The 20,372-nt window shown below is 42.7% G+C and overlaps 1 protein-coding gene across 2 annotated transcripts in view; it reads right to left on the bottom strand.

Moving 5' to 3' along the window:
* Nucleotides 1-550: 550 nt before the first annotated feature.
* Nucleotides 551-20,372, bottom strand: part of PDZRN4 (PDZ domain containing ring finger 4) — a gene marked incomplete at both ends in the record, with an annotated part of 347,625 nt that continues 327,803 nt past the window's right edge. For both annotated transcript variants that reach the window (XM_079775777.1, XM_079775778.1), the window contains 3 exons: nucleotides 551-2,074; nucleotides 5,552-5,668; nucleotides 10,132-10,233. In XM_079775777.1, the coding sequence (XP_079631903.1) occupies nucleotides 551-2,074; nucleotides 5,552-5,668; nucleotides 10,132-10,233 (1,743 nt within the window). The remainder of the gene's footprint in view (nucleotides 2,075-5,551; nucleotides 5,669-10,131; nucleotides 10,234-20,372) is intronic.

Below are 20,372 nucleotides of genomic sequence, written 5' to 3'. Positions count from 1 at the left end.
CAAAGACAATGGCCATTTATGTGCTAAATGTACAACGGGATGTTAAACCGAGGTGATTTTTATGTATAAGATAAGATGTGGTACATGATTTATTAACAGATTTGATTTAATATGTACTATGCCAAGAAGCAAGTATAGAAATGTTTTGGCATTGACTTGTTATTAAAGTAGAAAATAAGTAAATTAGAGAAATAAATCCAGATCTTAACTTACAATAGATACAATAAAATAGGAAATTAATTGGCTCCTCAGAATTTTTGTTCAAGCTTTTTTTTTTCCTTCTTTTCTTTTGTTTTTATATATAAATGAACAATATGAATATATCACAAGTTAAAGAAAGTCCTCAGCAAAAAAAAAAAAAAAAAAAAAGGTACTAGTATATGAAAAAACAAATGAAAAATTACCAGGTATTTTTGCCTTACAAAAAATTTAAACTATAAAGAGTCAGAAAATATATATAAAAAACGCCACATTGAACGAGGCAATCATACTCTACCCAAATTGGTAGCACCCTCTTAAAATCAGTTGCATTCCATTCCCATTCACTCGGTCATACAGTGGTGACTGACAAAAAGGCATTATGAACTCGTGTGCCATCCGGAGACTTGGCCCCATGGGTCATCAGTTCTTGGATTGTCATCCAGTTGTCCAAAATTTTCTTGTTTCTCTTCTTCATCATCTTTTTGTGACTCAGTTCAATGATGTTGATCTCCTTCTTGCCCTCACTGCCGCTCTGAGGACTCTCCTTGAGACACTCTAACCGGCTCCGCATCATGAACTCTCGGCGCCGTCGCTGCTCTTTGGCCCGAACCAGGTGTTGCTTTCTTTCCTCTTTGCTCCAGTAGCGACCCATTTTCATCTCGCTCATGGTGTCATCATCCGTCGTCATGCCACTCCGCTCCTCCTTGATCTTTAAGGCACGTTCCTTCAGAATCCGGTCTCGCACTGGTCTCTTTGTGATGTACCGGGTCCCATCGCTCCTAATTTTCACCTTCCATTCCATCTTGGGTTCTGAACACTTCTGGGACTCCTTGCACATGCTCACCAAACTCAGCTGACTCTGGGCATATTCGACGGCAGATTTCTGTTGAATTAACTGCATGTAGCTTTGATAATGCCGGGCATGGGCTGGTATGTTTGCATACCTATATGAGGAGCTGTGGTAAGGAGAGAGGTAAGGGACGTGTTCGCTGCCTGTCTTCTCTTGATCAGAAAGCTTGTTGCTTTCTGAGACCTTCTCCTTGCCTTCAATGCCACATCCTTCAGTGGGTTTGGCTTTGGGGGAGGGCGACTCTTGACTGCTCTGTCCAGGAGAGGGCTGACTGGCGGCAATTGTGCTTCTCAGGTTTTTCTTATTGGTGAGGTTGATCATTCTTGGAAGGGAGCTGTCCGGGGAACGGTCCACAGTGAGTGGAGTGCTCCTGCAGCTTTCGGCTGTGTTGTAAGCACTGGAACTGTCCTTGTCTGACTTTTCCGGGTGTTCAATGATGTCATCTAGTTTTCCTCTTTGCATATCGATGCTGGTGTTATAATTTCGGAATCCTCCATCATGCAATGCCCAGATGTCCCCATACTGGTCTGTTACCTTCTGGAGCCTGTGAGCTTGCATGATATTCTGGCACTCGAGTTCAATGTTTCTTAGTTCTTCATTCAGCAGCTGTAGCTCATGCTCCACTCCCTCTTGTTCCCCTGGGTTGCATTCCATTGTGCTGCTCGAGTAATACAGGTCATACTCCCCGTGGTTCTGAATCTTGCATTTGAGTTCCAAGAGCTGCCGGAATCGTTCACACTCCTCATCTTGGTTGCCAGGGCAGTCTGAGTCAAGGTATTCACCTGACACAAAGCTCTCGTTGCACTGGAGCTCCACACTCCCCAGGGTGTCCTGGCTCTGCCCCAGCTCTCTCTTGTTCTTCAAAGATGCGCTTTTGGGGTCCTCAGCCGCATTCTCCTGCTCGGAGCTCTCATCGTTCCGCAAGCTTTCATCCGTGCGCCCCACTCCGCTGTCCTTCTCCTGGTTGTTGGATGAGGATGTGGCCGTGTCTGTTGTGCCTTCTTCTTCTTCTTGTTTCTTTGGCTGAGAAAACAATGTTGAGGGGAAACAAAGAAAACACGGATTGTTGAAACACTTGCTGTGAACACAATGCTTCTTGGCAAAAGTGCGGGTCCTAAACAGCTGCGGCACTTTCAGTATCCACAGCAACGTTAGAAATACAGGCAGTCAGCACAAGGCGGCTTTTTACGCCATGAATTACAGAAAACAAAAGCTGACCGTGGCTACGCTACTCACGTGGGGATAAATTAAACAGGACACAGTTAAATAAGCGATTCTTAAGGCTTTCTCTTACTTGGGAAACTGGTGTGAAGGTATGTTTATGAGTTTCTGGGGTGATAATACACACACAAAAATGAGTAACACAGAGTGTCTATGGTCCTTAGTAATATGAAGGCCTAGAGTTCAGAAGCCACCTCACCTTATTTTTTTCCCCCTGAATTTTAAGTTCAGAGGACATTTTATTGATCTAGTTAGTAATACACTGGTAATGGTTAGCCAAGCATCACAAATTTTCAGGAATAGGTTAGTATTGGAGCCTAGGACCTTCTATCTATAGATGAGGAAGCTTAACCTCAGATGGGTTTAGCATATTGGTGACAGAGAGGTCTAGAATGCAAGGCCATTGCCCAGTGTCAGGCTTTCTTATGTGTCCAGAATGCCATATTCCTGCTCACGTGTGCTTTGACCTCAGTGCATCTCTAACTAATGTGGCTCAGAAGCAACAATAATGTCTTAGGACTCATTTGGGGGTACTACAAAAGATTCTTCTACTCTTAACAGTTCCCTTGAAAGTCTGAGCCACTCTCATTGCCAGATGTTGGCATAATATAAAAATATACTTTGATATGTGTATATATATATATATATATATATATATATATATATATATATATATATATATATAGTAAGTTTTGGCTTTCACACAGACTAATAAACTGCCATTGCATCTCCTTATATCTAGTTCTTTCTCTGTCAAGAGGGCCAAGTTACTTTTTTCCACACTCCTCACATAGTCTACCTGGCAGTTTCTAGACTATAGTTTCCTTATGTCTGAGTTTTTTTCTCTAGCAGGAGTAAGTATATAATTAAGCCTGTTAATGTTAAAGAAGGGCAGAGTGGGTAATAAAATGTATTCTAGAACAGGTCTGAAGGGCCTCCTCAGATACTTCTTTTCTTCCCCATAAGTAATGAGGAACAAAATGTAACAAATGCAGAGGGGAGAATGTGGCCCTGCGTCATGTTACTCTAGGATTCTCAATCTTTCCCTAAAATACAATTCCTCATTTGGCAAAAACATGCTGAGATTGATTTTAAATGTCTTATTGATGAAAAATAATGTCGTAAGTCATTGTAACTAACATCCCTATGTCCCTCCCTATAAGCTTACATCCCTGTTACATCCCTATGTCCCCCCTGTTACATCCCTATGTCCCTCCCTATAAGCTTATAACAATATTAAATGTGGAGACATCTGCATGCTGTTCCCGAAATCCCCAGGGAATATTACTGTTATTGGACATTTGAGTCTCTGTACCACAGTATTTACATCGATATTTTCCTATATCTAATGATAAGCTAAAACCAATACAAGAATACCAGTATTTTTTAAATTCTGCATGCAGTATAAGTGATATAAACAAATTACGCTATGGGAGATGTTATACAATGTGTCAAGAGCTGCTACAGGACCAAGGAGAGCCTGTGAAATGAAACTTTCACATGGTGATGTATTTTAGTGTTTACATATGGATGTGCATTTTAAAATTGAAGTTCCCTTTCTTTTGTCACTGGTTTATGAACAAATGAGAAAATAAAGGAGTTTTTTTATTTATTTTTTTATTCTGAAACCCAGAATTCCTAGTTTCTAAGGCAATGCTACTCCATCATTTATCATTTCCCTACAGAATTATTATAGTGACAGGCAATGTTTCTACCAGGACATTCCTAATGTAGTATTATTGTTTATAAGGGCAAAGGACTTTTAAGGGTTTCTGCACTTCTCATCATATTTCAGTCTCCTGGTGAAGAAAAATTTCCACACAATAAAAATCTAACCTCAGGGACATCTAGCGTTACCTCAAAAGACCTAGCATTTGTATTATATCTGATGAGTAGGCAGCATCTGACACCGTATCGCTTCACCTGGGAAGGATCTCTCCTTCTCTCTTTATTCCAACATCTCCCTGTCAATTCTGCATCAGGCCACATTTTGTATCTGAGAGAGAAAAGTCCCGGAGCAAGGTCTTTCTTGCTTGTAACCAGCAGCTGCCACCCAAAAATATCTTTATTCGTGGCCAGTGTTGAAGTCCTACATCCAGATTTCAGCCTGTCCTGTATTGAAAAGGATCACGATGGTAGCAGCATTGCTTTTGAGCATGAACTACTCTTTATGAGGCGGCCAGTGAGCATCCGTGATCAGAGTATAGAGCCTACATGCCTATGTTGACACTGTCGTTTGCAATCTCATGATTTATTTAGTATATGGACATGTGCACATAGATGCACATACATCTGTGTTACGGGATGCTAGCATGTCAACATATTTCATCATTCAGCTTGGTAAAGTGATAGGATGTTTGTGTTTTACGTTCCTAACCCTGTCAGGATATTTTTTAAATTATCTTTTAAGATGTGTTAAGGATTCATGTTGCGAATAGGATGATAATTAAATAAATCAGTAAACTGACAGCAGAAGTGTTAATAAAATACATTAGGCAGATGAATGTCATAAATCTTACATAAACAAAATCTAGGACATATTGATCTTGTTTGTATTTAATAGGAAAACAACAACAAAAATGAAATGACTTGGTTTGCCCCAAACCACAGTGTGATCTTTTACTAGTTACGAATTAATTAAGGGCAGGAACTTTGCTCATTTTTCTTTGTGTTCTCAGGATCAAGTGTGGTGCTGGGAACACGTGTGGAGCTCAGAATTTTTCACTGAATCAATAGGTGAGCCTATTTGATGTCAATAATTTCAACTAGAACTGCTCCTATTTTTAGCATAAAGGTATCATCATGATGCCAAAAACACAAATAAGATAGATGGTTTACATCATGTCATTATCTTCCCTTAGTTGCCTAAGTATTCAAATACACAAATTAATTTTAAAGTATAAAATGACTGTTTTGGGGGAGGGGAGAGGGGGTCATCTTAGGAGTTGTAGTTTGTCTCCAGCTGGCATACTGAGAGGCAACATGCATTTTTTTACTATTAAATTTCTGAATTAGGTTGAACAGTATCTGGGTCAGCATTTGAATACTACTGTACTCTATTGACAACAGTCCTCAGCTACCCAAACTACAAATATTCTTAATAGAATAAAATTGTATGTATTCCCTCTGCTTCATTTGAGATTATCATTTGCTCTCGAAATTACCATTATAGATATGTTTGATCAGACTCTTTGATTTTTTTTACTCCATTTATGGTTATATATTAAAAAAGAGAAGTAGCAACATTTCAAATGATATGGTTCAAATTGTTGGCCCTACCTGCTCCACCTCATTGGCAGTGTGCTGCATTGCTTCATTATGCTGTTCTTCCAGCATCTCCAAGTTTAACTCCTCTAAGAATTCGTTCCTTTCATCTTCCAGCCAGCCTTCGTCCAGCTGCACAAGAATACATTAGTGCTTTCTATTAGGTTAGTGAGGACTCATGCTAAAATAGGGGAAACTTAAATGGCGATGCCTGACCAGTTCCTTTTATCATAATGATTCTCTTTAGAATACCAGCCTGTGATAGTTCACCTCTCAGAAGGAAGAAAAGGTGTTAAAAAACTGTATTCTTATGCCTTTCATCCTTTCCTAAGACAGAGCTACAGATTTTCTCTCATAACCCAGTGGATCTCCCAGCACAGACGTGACTGTCTTTCACAGTGTATGAAAAGCCCACTGTCCCATCCACAGCTGTCATCTCATTACCTCCAACTATCCTTGTGTTGAAGAAATGCACTGGTACTAACAGGGCCACGAGATGATTGGACTTTTTTTTCTTAACAATACCCTCCCCCGCCAATGTGACTACAAAGTGCCCTCCCCACGCATGCTGCTTTTCGAGTTTTAGGTGAATGGATTCCAAGTTAACCAGATGGCAGCTTGCCACAACAGACATCTTTATTCTATTTGGAAAAAAAAAGTCTAAGTTATTCTTCTCAACAACAGTAAAACCAAAAAAGTGATGCTATGTCATGTTTATTTCAATCCATTCTTCAGGCCCAGTTGCAAATGTTGCATTTAAGGGTGGTGGAGTGGCACACAGGTTGTGTTTCTGAGTGCTGAATTCCTGTGGACATCTTACACCAATTACCCTGAACGGATCCCTTTGGCTTCTCAGTACAAAGTGAAATGAAAAACTGGTGGTTACCTTGCTAGTATGATGAGTTTTGACAGCCAATACAGATAATTTTTCTCCAAGTGGATTTTGGAGCTGGATTACATAAATTAGCTGTCTATGCTGATTACATTAACTGAATGATTGGCAAATCTCTGCTTCACTCTGTCTTACAGAGAAACAGCAGCTTGCTAGTGAGCCGAATTGACAACAGTTTCAGGGGTTTTCACCACTAAACAAATGGGCAGAGTAACCTTTTAAAGATAAGTAAATCTAACACTTAAAAACAAGTCTAACAGAAAGACTTTAAAGGGCACCAGAAGAGACATTCTTGTATATGTATCATGTTCATTAACATGAAGGCAATCATGGGTTTCTTGATATTTATTAAAGGCTATCTAGAACTAAAATTACCTGAAATTTTATGTGGGGCCAAGAGCCTGGACACATTTATTCATACTCATTTATCTTAATGTAGCCTTGATAACTTGATCAAGCTCCACCCCACTGATTTTGATATGCAGATGAACTATGAAAATTAAGCAGACTAAAAATTTAAATTCAGTCCAATTTATAATTGTCCAAGTTTTACATTCTTCTTCTTTTTCTTAAATCCTCACCCTCAGATACTTTCTCTATTGTTCTCTAGAGAGAGTGGAAGGAAGGGAAGAGGGGGAGAGAGAAACATCGACTAGCTGCCTCCTGCAGGCGCCCCTAACCAGGGCTGCTGATCAAACCTGCAACCCAGGCATGTGCCCTTGACCAGGAATAGAACCCAAGACCCCTAGGTGTGCGGTCTGATACTCCAACCACTGAGCAACACTGGCCAGGGCAAGTTTGACATTCTTTAATCCCTTTTAAGTTCCCTGACGCTGCAAACAGCAGATGCCAAAAAGAAATGACTTAAAGCTTGAAATGTTTACTTTTGATAGGCACACCGAGGAATTTTTCTTAAATCAGGTCAAAACAACATATTTGCTGACACTGACACAATGAATGATGGAAGAACGCCTTCGGAAATTTAAAGGAGGGGGTGGGAAAGACAAGGAGACCACAGGGTGGAAATGAATGGTTCCCTATAACTCCTTTTCTTGTTAACGAACCCCACGGATCCTTGAGTTGCCTTCTGCCTTCAGTGTGTGTCTGCTATGATTTGGCTTTTTTCTGGGCTGGAAGTATAGACACACAATAAGGAGAGATTCCTTTTGCTCACTCCCTTCCTCTCCCCTCCCCTTCACCTAGATGTGCATTTATGGCAGTCTGCCCAGCGCCATGGCTGACAGAACTTTCCCCCGAGCCGAGCTGCAGGGAAGGGGGACTGTCCCTGTGATGCAGGGGATCTGTCTGCACGACAGTGGGTCTCACGCTGGCATTGCAGAGAAAGTAACAACCTGTACTGTCACCAAAGCAGTGGCTACAAATTCTTATGAGAGCTCTCTCTGCCCCCATGGCCCCAGGGGAAGAGAGAAGAGCAATATCGCTAATGGTCTGAGGAAGAAAATGGGCAGAAAATGAAAGAAAGTTGACAGGGAATGAAAGAAATGAGTTATTTAAAAATATTGCACAGTTGCACAATATTGCCCCTAGCAACTCTCTAGATCATTCCCTAGAATGTAGAGAGGATTTGAAACATTTTTAAAAAATGGCTAGAAAAAGCACTCAAAAAACTTCCACATTCTCCCTGAATCAAATATACATGCCAAAAAAATGTAATAATGAGATATGTTAAAATTGATAAAAAATATAGGTGATATAAAGACAAAGGTTTTTTAAAAAATCTTTTTTTATGCCACTTTATAGCAGGTACTGCTTACATTACATTTTTAAAGTGTGGTGTTCCAATGCATTTTTTTTCTTTATTTTCCTGGAAATCTGATTTTCTAAAGGCCATTAGCTCCACTCCAGTGTGGCAAAGGCTAAGGGGCCAGAATCATGGAACTACTGCAGATGCTGATTTTGACAGGCAGAATGAATACTACAGAGTCAGACGACCATCTTTTGTCAACTGTGGGAAGGAAGTCTTGTTTGAAAATTCATCCTTCAACACTGATTCTTTTGGGTCAGGAGTGCAGCCAGACATTCGAAAATGCCACTGGTTCTAGCTAGCATACGTATTCCACCTGAGATGAACAAGATCTGGTCTTATGTCACTGCTTTCTATTCTTTCCCAAGCCCTTTATAGCTATGTGGGAAGGAAATGCTTTCCTTCTTAATTAATGATGTTCTCTAGTAGTTACCTGGAAAGGGCAGGGAAACCACACTATAACATCGAAATATCTTTTCTACAACAGGGATGACTACCGCGTTCTCTTTAATTTACCACGAATTTCACTAATATGTATTTAGCCTCATTGTTCTTTTTCAGGAAAATGGGATCAGCAAGATGAACTGATTTGTGGTATTTCCAGATAATGAGTGCGATTTCATATGCACTTTAAAAATTCAGTCTCAAATAGTGCCGTCCAGACAGTTGCAGAGGCTCCCTTCCTCACTGCTAAGCCCTCCGGTGTAACTTGTACCCTGCCCTGGGCTATGGAAGACTTTCTGGGAACCATTTAGAACAGTCAAGGGCATAAAGGAAATATATGCGGAAAGGGTGGTCTTTTATAACCACTATATTCAAGTCAGGATTCAGTCTGACACTGAAATATACTTACTCAATGTAATTTATAGAAAGTATGTAGTTACTGAGTCTAAAAAAGATCAGATCAATAACCCAGAAGACAAATGGTGATATTACCCACTTCATTCAAACTCCTGACAGATGGAGAGAATGATGACAATGTAATGTCCTTTCTGCATTGTGGTGGGGTATAAAAAGGATATAAAAGGAAGTACCAAGAGTCCTTTTCTTCCACCATTACCTCTCCTTTACTTTCATCCCCCTCTGTAAAGTTATTTTTAAAAGTTCCTTTAGAAGCTATCAGTTTGTTTTGGGACGGACAGATGTTTTTGTCACACTAAACTTGGAAAAAATTCATTTACTATACCCGGAACCACTCCATGCTGTGTAAGGCACTTTATTTCGTAAAGTTATTCTAAAAAGATTTAAGTTGATAGCCAGATATGCTAATGTTTCTCTCACTAGAGATTCTTTCAAGATACCTTAAAATGCCAATTAAGTCATTTTAGATGAAAACCTACAGCAAGGATCCACACAGAATTAAACATCGTGTAGAGTCAACCATTTTTCATTTATGAATTCATTTAAGTAACTGGTAAGAGGAAGAGGAAAATAATAATTCAATTTTGTGTGTGTGTGTGTGTGTGTGTGTGTGTGTGTGTGTGTGTTTTAAGGACGATGTTTGGTTGCCATTTTGTGGAGCAATATAAGGGAGTCTTTTAACTTATAATTATACTAGAGACCCGATGCATGAAATTCATGCAAGAGTAGGCCTTCCTTCCCCCAGCTGCCAGCACTGGCTTCCCTCTGGCACCCGGAACCCGAGCTTCCCTCTGGCACCTGGGACCTAGGCTTCCCTCTGGCTGCTGGCAGGCACCCAGGACCCGGGCTTCCCTAGTAGCCCCGGCTTTGTCCGGAAGGTCGTCCAGAAGGAAGTTGGGTCCAATTAGCATATTATGCTTTTGTTATTATAGATGGATCAGATTGGTAAGTTAGAAAAGATCACGCTACTGTATTTTGTACATTTGGTTTTACCAGTAGCCATGGTATGGATCTGATATAGAATAGCAGGTAATGGATATGAAGTTCGGCCTGGAGACTTCTGATCTCTGTTCCGACCTGAATCTCCGGCCTCGCCACGAGCAGCACGATTCTCCTGCACTCATCGCTGGAGAGCAAGGCCACTGCTTCTTCTCGATTCTGGACATCCTCCCCATTTATCTAGAAAACATATGAAAGTGGCACATTAGTTTCCATTTCCACAATGCTGCACACAATAAATGGCAAATATCAGCTCATTTATGGTAAATGTATGGACAATGAAGCTCACACAATGGGCTCATCTTCTGCCCCTCAGTGGTAAGTGCCTTCACTCAATTACGCGCTTACTGTAAGAGCCATATCGATCCCTGAAGGATGGCGGACATCAGAGGAAGCAGTTATGTTCATAAATGTCCAACCTGCGCCCTGGCAACATACATCTAGCAACACAATTAACCAGCCCCTGACAGGTGACGTTCATCTTTCTCCGCTCAGAGTAATGGAAGTGTCACTCTGAGATAATAGTGCTGGGGGAAGCAGTGTGGCAATACCACAACTGAAATCCGTCATCCTGCATGCTCGCTGCGAGCCAATTAGAGAGCTGCGGTATTATCTCTCACCAGGCCACGCTCCCAGGCCACTGCTGATTGCATTTTCATTTAATCATTTCAGATCCGTGTGAGGGTCTGACTCAGTTGTCCCAAATCACTCTCAGAATGTCTTTCAGTGCTAGTCTAATCAAAAGAAGGAACACTTAGTAACATCCTCACCAATACTCCAGTTCCTTTCTAAGATTTATCCTAATTCTAAAACAATAAAATGAACGCACTATCTTAAGACTCACCTCTTAAGTGTACTTAAAATATTTTAAAAGAAGTAACACAGAGTAAAATGAGCTTTTCGGAGGAATGCTTTGTGAAAGAAACCAAGCTTGAGTAAACTTCTGACTAAAAAGGAAAGACTCCGGTGGCATTTAAATATATATCTTTTTTTTTTTTCTTTTCCTAAGTCTACTGACAGAGCACATAAGGTTTCTAAAATTTGTATGTGAAACTACATTTTCATGCTTAAATGTATTTAGCTCTTAGTTAACCCAACTTTTTTCTTTGGATATTTTAAATTTATTTTGTCTTATTGATTGTTCAAATCCATAAAGACAATGAGATTTTTCACCCATAACATATAATCAAAATATATGAAAATAAATTTCCGTTGAAGAGGTCGACTAATTCTATCTCAAATAAGTATTAATTATATCAATAAATTAAAATGTGGCTGCACTGACCATTTTTTTCAATAATTAATCTAACATCTTTCACTAAGGATTTCTGCTTAAAAGCATGAAGTAGACTACCGAGGTTTTCTCATTGTGGGTCCCTGGGATTCTGACTGATATTTGAGGACAGACATAGTTATATATATAAAAAAAAGCCCAGGAAATCTCAACTTTGAGTATAGTAAATGATCTAAATTCCTAGACTGTTATATACTTAACACAAATAAAGCAGACAATCATAGGCAAAGGAGGGAAAGTCACACAAACACATGTTGTATTTTCTTACTCTGATCAAAGGAATATCCATTAGTTTTTCACTTGTATATGGAAATTCTGACTTTATTAGTTCAAGTGCATTTTCTTTTCTTTTCCTTTTTTTTTCAATTCACAAATAACATTTATTAAGTTAGAAAATAGAAGCTATGATTCCAAAACATATCTTGGGAAGCATATCTTGTTGGTTTTTTTTTTTGTTTTTTTTTAGTTTGAAAACTTTTACTTTCTTTGAACTTTGAGGATTAATGTCCATTTCATAGAAATTCTTAGTAGTATATCTGCAACGCATCTACTTGTCTGTCAATCATGAACCTAGTCACCTACCCTCCACTAGAGGCACATTTGATCCTAAGGGGATTGAGTTGGATGATCTCACATAGCTTATCTTCATCTTTTCTATTTAAAATAAAATTCTCACTACTTTTCCCTTCTACTCTCCATTCGAATATATGCACATACTGCCAAACTCTTCATCTAACTTTCACTTTCCAGTAATCTAAATACTTTTTCATGTATGTTAGTTTAATGTTTCTATTATATTCCCAATATTCCAGTGCAGATAATCTTATATAATAAAAAGCTAATATGCAAATAGACCAAATGGCCGAACAACCGAACAACCAGTAGTTATGACGTGCGGTGACCACCAGGGGGCATGCGCGGAACATGGTGGGCATCAACCATGGCAGGATGGTGGAGCAGGTGAGTGGGGATGCCAGACCAAAGTGGGGCACTGGTCACTGTCATTGGAGCGAGCCTCTGGAGGTTACTGAAAATGCTTTGCTCCCGCACGCCGCAGACCCGCCTGGCACTCGCACCTGCTGCTGGTGCCAAAGCTGCCTCTTGCACCCGCTGCCAGTGCCTGGCACTGGCCCTGATGGCCCCTCAGGGCTTCTCCACCTAACCTTGCTCCTGAGAGGCGATCGGGGCAGCACCTGCTGACGTCGCCAGCCCCACTTGCACCCACTGATGGCGCCAGCCCCACTTGCACCCACTGCTGGTGCTGGCCCCAATCGCTCCACACTGTCAGTGGATGTGAGCGGGGCCGGCACCATCAGTATGTGGGAGCAGTGGTGGGAGCGGGGCTACTGGCAGACAGGGGATGGGGGGCCGCGGCAGGATGGGCCAAGACCCGCCCCTGTGCCCACAGCAGCCTTCTGGCCCACAGTTTGTTTCAAGGTGCACAAATTCGTGCACTGGGCCCCTAGTAATGGATAATAATACCTTTTTTTAAGAGGGCTGTTATAAGGATTAAATGAATTAAGATATAAAAATATGGGTTTAAATAAGTGCCTGGCACACTTTACTATTGATGCTATTGTTGATATTACTGTTATTATTTATATTTTAATCTTCAGTAAAGAAAAATTATTTTATTCTAAATAAAGCAAATATATTAAAATTCATGCACAACAATTAAATCCACAGTAATAAACATGGTTCTATTTTATTTTATTTTATTTTATTTATTTATTTTTTTTTTGTAAGCCATCTTTATTTTTTTATTTATTTATTTATTTTTTTTATTTATTTATTTTTTTTATAAATTTCTTTATTGATTAAGGTGTCACATATTTGTCCTCATCCCCCCATTCCCATCCCACCCCCCTCCCCTTGGATGCCCCAACCCTCTGTTGAACTTAAGCATTGGTTAGGCTCATATGCATGCACACAAGACCTTTGGTTGATCTCTCCCCCCTCCCCCCACCCTCCCCTATCCTCCCTCTGAGGCCCGATAGTCCGATCGATGCCTCCTTGTTTCTGGTTCTGTTCTTGTTCATCAGTCTATGTTGTTCATCATTTCCCCTAGATGAGCGAAATCATGTGTCACTATAGATATACTTATAAGAATTGAATGTGCGACGAGCAAAAATAGTTATGCTGACAGGCAAATGAATCAGTCTGTAGTGAGTTTCTTTCTGGACCAACAGTTCTTTTGAGACCCAATATCAATGTCCACCGGTTCCCTATGAGTACATGTCGGCACTGACCCCTCAGCTCTGGATGGTGGACAAATGGTGGTAATGCAGGTCCGACTCCCTCTGGTTTGGTCTCGGCTGGACCCAGGGGCACTGCTTCACCCGGATCCAGGGGCCCGCGGCCTCGCCCGGACCCGGGGCCCAGGGCTCACCCGGCTCCAGGGGCCCGCGGCCTCGCCCGGACCCGGGGCCCAGGGCTCACCCGGCTCCAGGGGCCCGCGGCCTCGCCCGGACCCGGGGCCCAGGGCTCACCCGGCTCCAGGGGCCCGCGGCCTCGCCCGGACCCGGGGCCCAGGGCTCACCCGGCTCCAGGGGCCCGCGGCCTCGCCCGGACCCGGGGCCCAGGGCTCACCCGGCTCCAGGGGCCCGCGGCCTCGCCCGGACCCGGGGCCCAGGGCTCACCCGGCTCCAGGGGCCCGCGGCCTCGCCCGGACACGGGGCCCAGGGCTCACCCGGCTCCAGGGGCCCGCGGCCTCGCCCCGACCCGGGGCCCAGGGCTCACCCGGCTCCAGGGGCCCGCGGCCTCGCCCCGACCCGGGGCCCAGGGCTCACCCGGCTCCAGGGGCCCGCGGCCTCGCCCCGACCCGGGGCCCAGGGCTCACCCGGCTCCAGGGGCCCGCGGCCTCGCCCCGACCCGGGGCCCAGGGCTCACCCGGCTCCAGGGGCCCATGGTTCTATTTTAAAACGTATCTCACATGTACTTACAACTCTTAGAGAGCCATCAAGAAGCAATATATTTCTGTTTCATCTTCTCCTTTTACAGTTGATATGCATCTCTCTCCTATATGAAGTCCTAATGACCTAGAGTTATGGTCTCCGGACCTGGAAGTCAGTCCTTGTTTTTTTGGGGGAGGCACTTATCAGATCATACATTTTAGAAACACTTTCGCATTCAGAATCATATGTGGAATGAAATGAACTTGTCACTGATATCTTGCATTAAAGAGTGATTTATTGTGGTGTTTTGTTGTTGTTTTTCAAAACAAAGGCCACTTTAGCCAACTGGTTGGTAGGTCCTGTTGTCCTCAGGACTTTAGTTTGATTCCATAACTGATGTTGGGGCAAGATTTGCAGCCATGGGTTTCAACAAAGATGCTTCTCAAGGAATGAGAAGATCTGAGGAATGGAATCAGCTAGAACTTTCACCCTTCATTTGCTCTTATTCCTACATGGTGGCTTGTAGCTACAGGATCGCTTGTGGGGAGTGGCTGCAAACACCAGCAGACATAAAGGTGCAGGACCCAGAAACCAGGGGAGGAGACAGATGAGTAGCATGTCACCGCAATTTAATGGGAGGCTTCCCTTTTTAAAACAGAGAGGGAAAGGGAACCAGGAGAAGGCAACATGCAACTTCTGTTATAAATGAAGAACAACTTTGCTAGATAATATATCTGTCTCATTTTCTGTGGATGGCCATATGCAAATATTAGTTTCAAAATGAGTATTGCCTGAGCAGAGAGGAGGTTTATGGCAATTACAAAGATACATCAGGGAAGACCTCATTTTAGGCCCAATCTCTTATATGTATGTGCACATGAGCATCGTGTGTGCATGTGCGTGTGTGTGTGTGTGTGTGTGTGTGTGTGTAAAATGTTAAAATCCTAGAAATGGTTTAATGTAGCTTTTTTGCTTGACTATACCAATTGTCAGTTTTCCCATTTTAGTATATCAGAGGCAGCTGGGCAACTAAAATTGTAGACGTCCAGCCTCCTAGGGCCGTGGTCAGCAAACTGCGGCTCATGAGCCACATGCAGCTCTTTGGCCCCTTGAGTGTGGCTCTTCCACAAAATACCACAGCATGGGCGAGTCTATTTTGAAGTGGCATTAGAAGAAGTTTAAGTTTAAAAAAATTGGCTCTCACAAGAAATTTCAATCGTTGTACTCTTGATATTTGGCTCTGTTGACTAATGAGTTTGCTGACCACTGACCTAGGGAATTTCTTATTTGAAAATACAAGACTCTTAGGCAGAAGAGAAATGATTCATTTCAAATGAGTTCATATTTTAAGGTGGAGAGGAAGAAGGTGAATGAAGTATAGAAATGTAGAGATGGGTAAAACAGAAATTGGTGCAAACAGTTACCCAAAGGAAATAAAATAAGACGAGCAAGAAGAAATGCTGAGGACCACTCTGTGTGTAGGGGAGAGAAAGAAAGAGAGGGCTCATTAGGAATCTTATGTCCCACTGGTATGAATACTTGCCGGTTTTTGTCACCAGGCAGTCCTCAGGAATACAACCGACTGTTTTGGCTGACATGAAATTAGGCTGCTTACACAGAATATTAAATCATACTATCCCAAGGAGAAAATGAAAATATAGCACTCTCTCCTTTGGAAAGATGATCACAGGTGGCGTTTAATCCTTCCCCTCTGGCTCAGAAATGCCTGGTCTTTATTTGCTGCTGCAATTTTGTGAGGGGACTTCCCCATCTTAATTCCCAAAGACACATCTGATACCACAAACCCGTGGCAACGGCACAGCAGATAGAACTGTCAAACACTTGCAGAGAGAAAACACATAGGTGATAGCCAGAATATGTTCTCAGGAAGTCAGCTCATGCTTTTGCTGCTGCATAATCCCTTCCCTGTATCAACCTCCTGCAAGTATCTGTGTGTGGATGGTGTCACTGGGTGAGGTCATCTAACAGGGAGGGCCATGGTTTAAGTCATTTGGAAAAATTTAGCTACACAGTGAGGGCAGGATCACAGAGGTACTCTACTTAGGTCCTCATGAACAGGAGATTAAAATCACAATAGCTCTAAAGAGATTCATTTAAATAAAAGCCAGCCAGGAAACTTGAAGGATAAGAAGTAAATCCCCCCTTTCTCCCACGCTCATCTCCCTGGGAAAGGAGTCATTAATTCTTCATTACAGGGTATCCTGTAATCTCCCCATCAGCCATGTGGGAGCTATTTGTCTATGGGTACAATTTTGTCACAGTTTTCTTTAATATAATTTCATTATCACCCTTAAGACTCTTTGTTTCCTGTGTGTGCAGATAGAATTGAATTCAAGGCTTTTTAATGTGACATGTATTTATTCATTAAGTGTGACATATTTCCACTGAATATAAAGTAACCAGACAATAACACTGTATCAATTCTGCTGTTGTTTCTTCCATGAACCAACTCCATTAAGCAATGCCATATTGCCTGGCTTGCGTGGCTCAGTGGTTGAGCATCCTCCCATGAAACAGGAGGTCACGGTACAATTCCAGGTCAAGGCACATGCCCAGGTTTCAGTCTTGATCCCGAGTAGGGGGCATTCAGGAGGCAGCCAATCGATGTTTCTCTCTCATTTATGTTTCTAACTCTCTCTCTCTTCCTTTCTCTGAAATCAATTATATATATACTAGAGGCCCGATGCACGAAATTCGTGCACAGGGTGGAGGTGTCCCTCAGCCCAGCCTCCACCCTCTCCAATCTGGGACCCCTCGAGGGACGTTCCTCTCACAATCCAGGATTGCTAGCTCCCAACTGCTCACCTGCCTGCCTTCCTGATTGCCCCTAACCACTTTTGCCTGCCAGCCTGATCACCCCCTAACCACTGCCCTGCCAGCCCGATTGATGTCTAACTGTTCCCCTGCCAGCCTGTTTGCCCCCAACTTCCCTCCTCTGCCGACCTGGTCACCCCTAACTTCCGTCCCCTGCAGCCTTGATTGCCCCCAACTGCCCTCCCTTGCAGGCCTGGTCCCTTTCAAATGCCCTCTCCTGCTGGCCATCTTGTGGTGGCCATCTTGTGTCCACATGGGGGCAGGATCTTTGACCACATGGGGAAGCTATCTTGATCTTGTGTGTTGGAGTGATGGTCAATCTGCATATTACTCTTTTATTAGATAGGATAGAGGCCTGGTGCATGGGTGGGGGCCAGCTGGTTTGCCCGAAGGGTGTCCCGGATCAGGGTCGGGGTTCCCTTGGGGCGTGGGGCAGCCTGGGCAAGGGGCCTGTGGTGGTTTGCAGGCTGGTCATGCCCCCTGGTAACCCAAGCGGAGGCCCTGGTATCTGGGATATATTTATCTTCTACAATTGAAACTTTGTAGCCTGGAGCAAAGCCAAGCCTTCTGCTTGCTCCGTGGCTGCTGCCATTTCTGTTTGGATTTGTTTACCTTCTATAATTGAAACTTTGTAGCCTTAAGCGGAGGCCTGGGCCGGCCAGGGCACGTTGAAAGTTTGGCTTCCTTGGTCGCCGGCGGCAACCCTAGCCGGCTCTCTCCAGCTCGGTGGCTGCTGCCATTTTTCTGGGGATTTATCTTCTATAATTGAAACTTTGTATTCTTGAGTGGAGGCCTGGGCCCGCCAGGGTGTGTGGAAAGCTTGGCTTCCTCTATTGCTTCCTCTAAAGCAGGCTCCCTCCTGCTTTCTGTGGTGGCAGCCATCTTGGTTGGGGTTAATTTGCATACTCACACTGATTGGCTTGTGGGTGTGGCTTGTGGGCGTGGCTTGTGGGTGTAGAGGAGTGATGGTTAACTTGCATATTACTCTTTTATTAGGTAGGATATATATATATATATATATATATATATATATATATATGAGGCCCGGTGCATGAATTTCATGCACTGGGGTGAGGGTGTCCTTCAGCCCAGCCTGCACCCTCTTGCAATCTGGGACTGCCGGCTCCTAACCGCTCACCTGTCTGCCTGCCTGATCGCCCCTAACACCTCTACCTGCCTGCCTGATCGCCCCTAATTGCTTGCCTGCCTGCCTGCCTGATTGCCCCTAACTGCCTCTGGGGCACTGGGAAGGATGTCTGGAATGACATCCGGAAGATTGTTTGGCTGTCTGGTCTAATTAGCATATTATAGCATATTTCGCTTTTATTATTATTGATATATATTTTCTGCCCATAATATAGCCAAGAATAAAGAAGTGTCAAAACATACAGTATACATATGTGGAAACACATGTATTTATTCCTATCTAACTTTAGCCACAGAACTCACAGATATAATTTTAAAAGCTGTATTCGTGGACCTAGCCTATGGGAAAGTGGTTACCTGAAAACCAGGGAGGGAGTCAATGTGGGTGCAGATGGTACTGGGTATGGCATTTAGATGTGAAAGGAAGAAGTGACAGTGGCAGACAGCAAGACAACAAGGACAAAATATAGACCCGACGTATCAGAAAATGTAACCAACTAGAGTCATGTCATATAGGGCACAAAATCTTCCAGGCCTTTCAGCCATTGAGCATTTCACTCTATTATAGCATTGTGTAATGATTGCTGGGCATAACACAACCCTGAGTGTCAAAAAAGGTTACATCCTTTTTAGTGTACTTAATTGGAGATGTTAACAAAGTGAACTAGATTTAAAATTCTTTCCAAATAAAAACAATTAAAATATTTTTGAAGCTTTCATTATCTAGATGATACCTTAAAATGGTACCCTTAGTTCTTGTTGAGGCCACACAAATAAAGCTATCCTATCACTCTCTCCACTGAATATGTCTGTTTCACTTACTCACATGTGCATGAGAAGACATTAAAAATATGGGATTAAACAAGACTAAGTCTTGGTTTCCAGGTTCACTGTCCCTCCCTTGATACAGTCAATGCCAGACACAGTCCAGTTTGTTAACTACAGGCCACCACGTACGGAGCTCACTGAAGTAGAAATGATGTATGTATTCTGGAAGTTTTCTCAAAACTAGTGGGACCCTGACTAATTCATACTTTTATTCTTTTTAAATTGGAGCCTTAGTAAAGGGTCCTTGATGGAAAAGGAATTCTGTGGCATCCAGCGAGAGGAAGGAAAACTATGCAGAAGCGATGTGATCGGGGAGCATCACCCTGAAGATGGGAAAGAAGAAGGCAGACGGCTGGGCAGGATAACCCTCTGGTGTTGGCCTGAAGTGGCAGGGGCACACCTTGATCATGTATTTGTGAGCAGCTGTGTATGCAGCCATCTTCCTAATGACACAGGGACCGCCCCAAATGCTGGGATGGCATCTTGTCTATTTTTGAAGTCCTGTTCTAGGCACCTTGTTGAATCCAAATGTGTTGAGTTCAAAGAACCATTCTCTGGGGTCTGTATGTAGTAAGAACAAATGGGAACTATAGATCTGCCCTAAGGACCAAACGTTCTGCAGAACGTTTCAACAGTTTGTAGTGTCCCCAGTTTGTCTTTTGCGTCCTCCCTCTTGTTTTGCAGCGGAACTCAACTCTCAAGGGCCTGAGCGGCCGGGTGGCTTTCTGGAGGCATTCTTCCTGTGAAAGGATTCAGGAGGGACAGAAACTTTGGCTCTCGAGGTTATCCCTGATTTGGCCCCGAACTTTTCTAGTTCTGCAGCCCCCCTGTGACCTGCTTACCTCTTCTCTCACTCAGCTGAAATGTAATGTTTCTGTTTTCATGTGGAGAAGAAAGCATATTTCCTCCACCTGTCTTGAACAACTTATTAGTAAATAGTTAAAACTTCTAGCCTTCTAGGCTTTCATATAGTAATGGAACATTGGGATTTGCCACCTAAATTATTCTGGAAAAGGTAGCAATAACCACTGCTGCTGCTAGTAATCACAGCAATGAATGCTTATCCCTCACCAAGCACTGTGCTAAGAATATCACATGCATGATCACATCTAACCTTTGCAGCCATGTTTTATCATTATATTTTTTTAAGATGAGGAAACAGGCTTAAGAGAGTGTAAGTAATGTGCCCAAGTAAGTGTGGAGCTGGAAGCTGGAGTTAAATTATATGAGTTCAGAGAGGGCACCCTCATCACTAATTATCAGCTAATAATTCTTAATAAATGGCACCATCTTCACTGGAACAATAATACCTTTTTATTTTG

The sequence above is a fragment of the Cnephaeus nilssonii genome (assembly GCF_951640355.1).
Source record: "Cnephaeus nilssonii genome assembly, chromosome: 6".
Classification (NCBI taxonomy): domain Eukaryota; kingdom Metazoa; phylum Chordata; class Mammalia; order Chiroptera; family Vespertilionidae; genus Cnephaeus; species Cnephaeus nilssonii.
The sequence above is the reverse complement of the archived record's forward strand: the minus strand, read 5'-3'. Positions and strand labels throughout refer to the sequence as shown.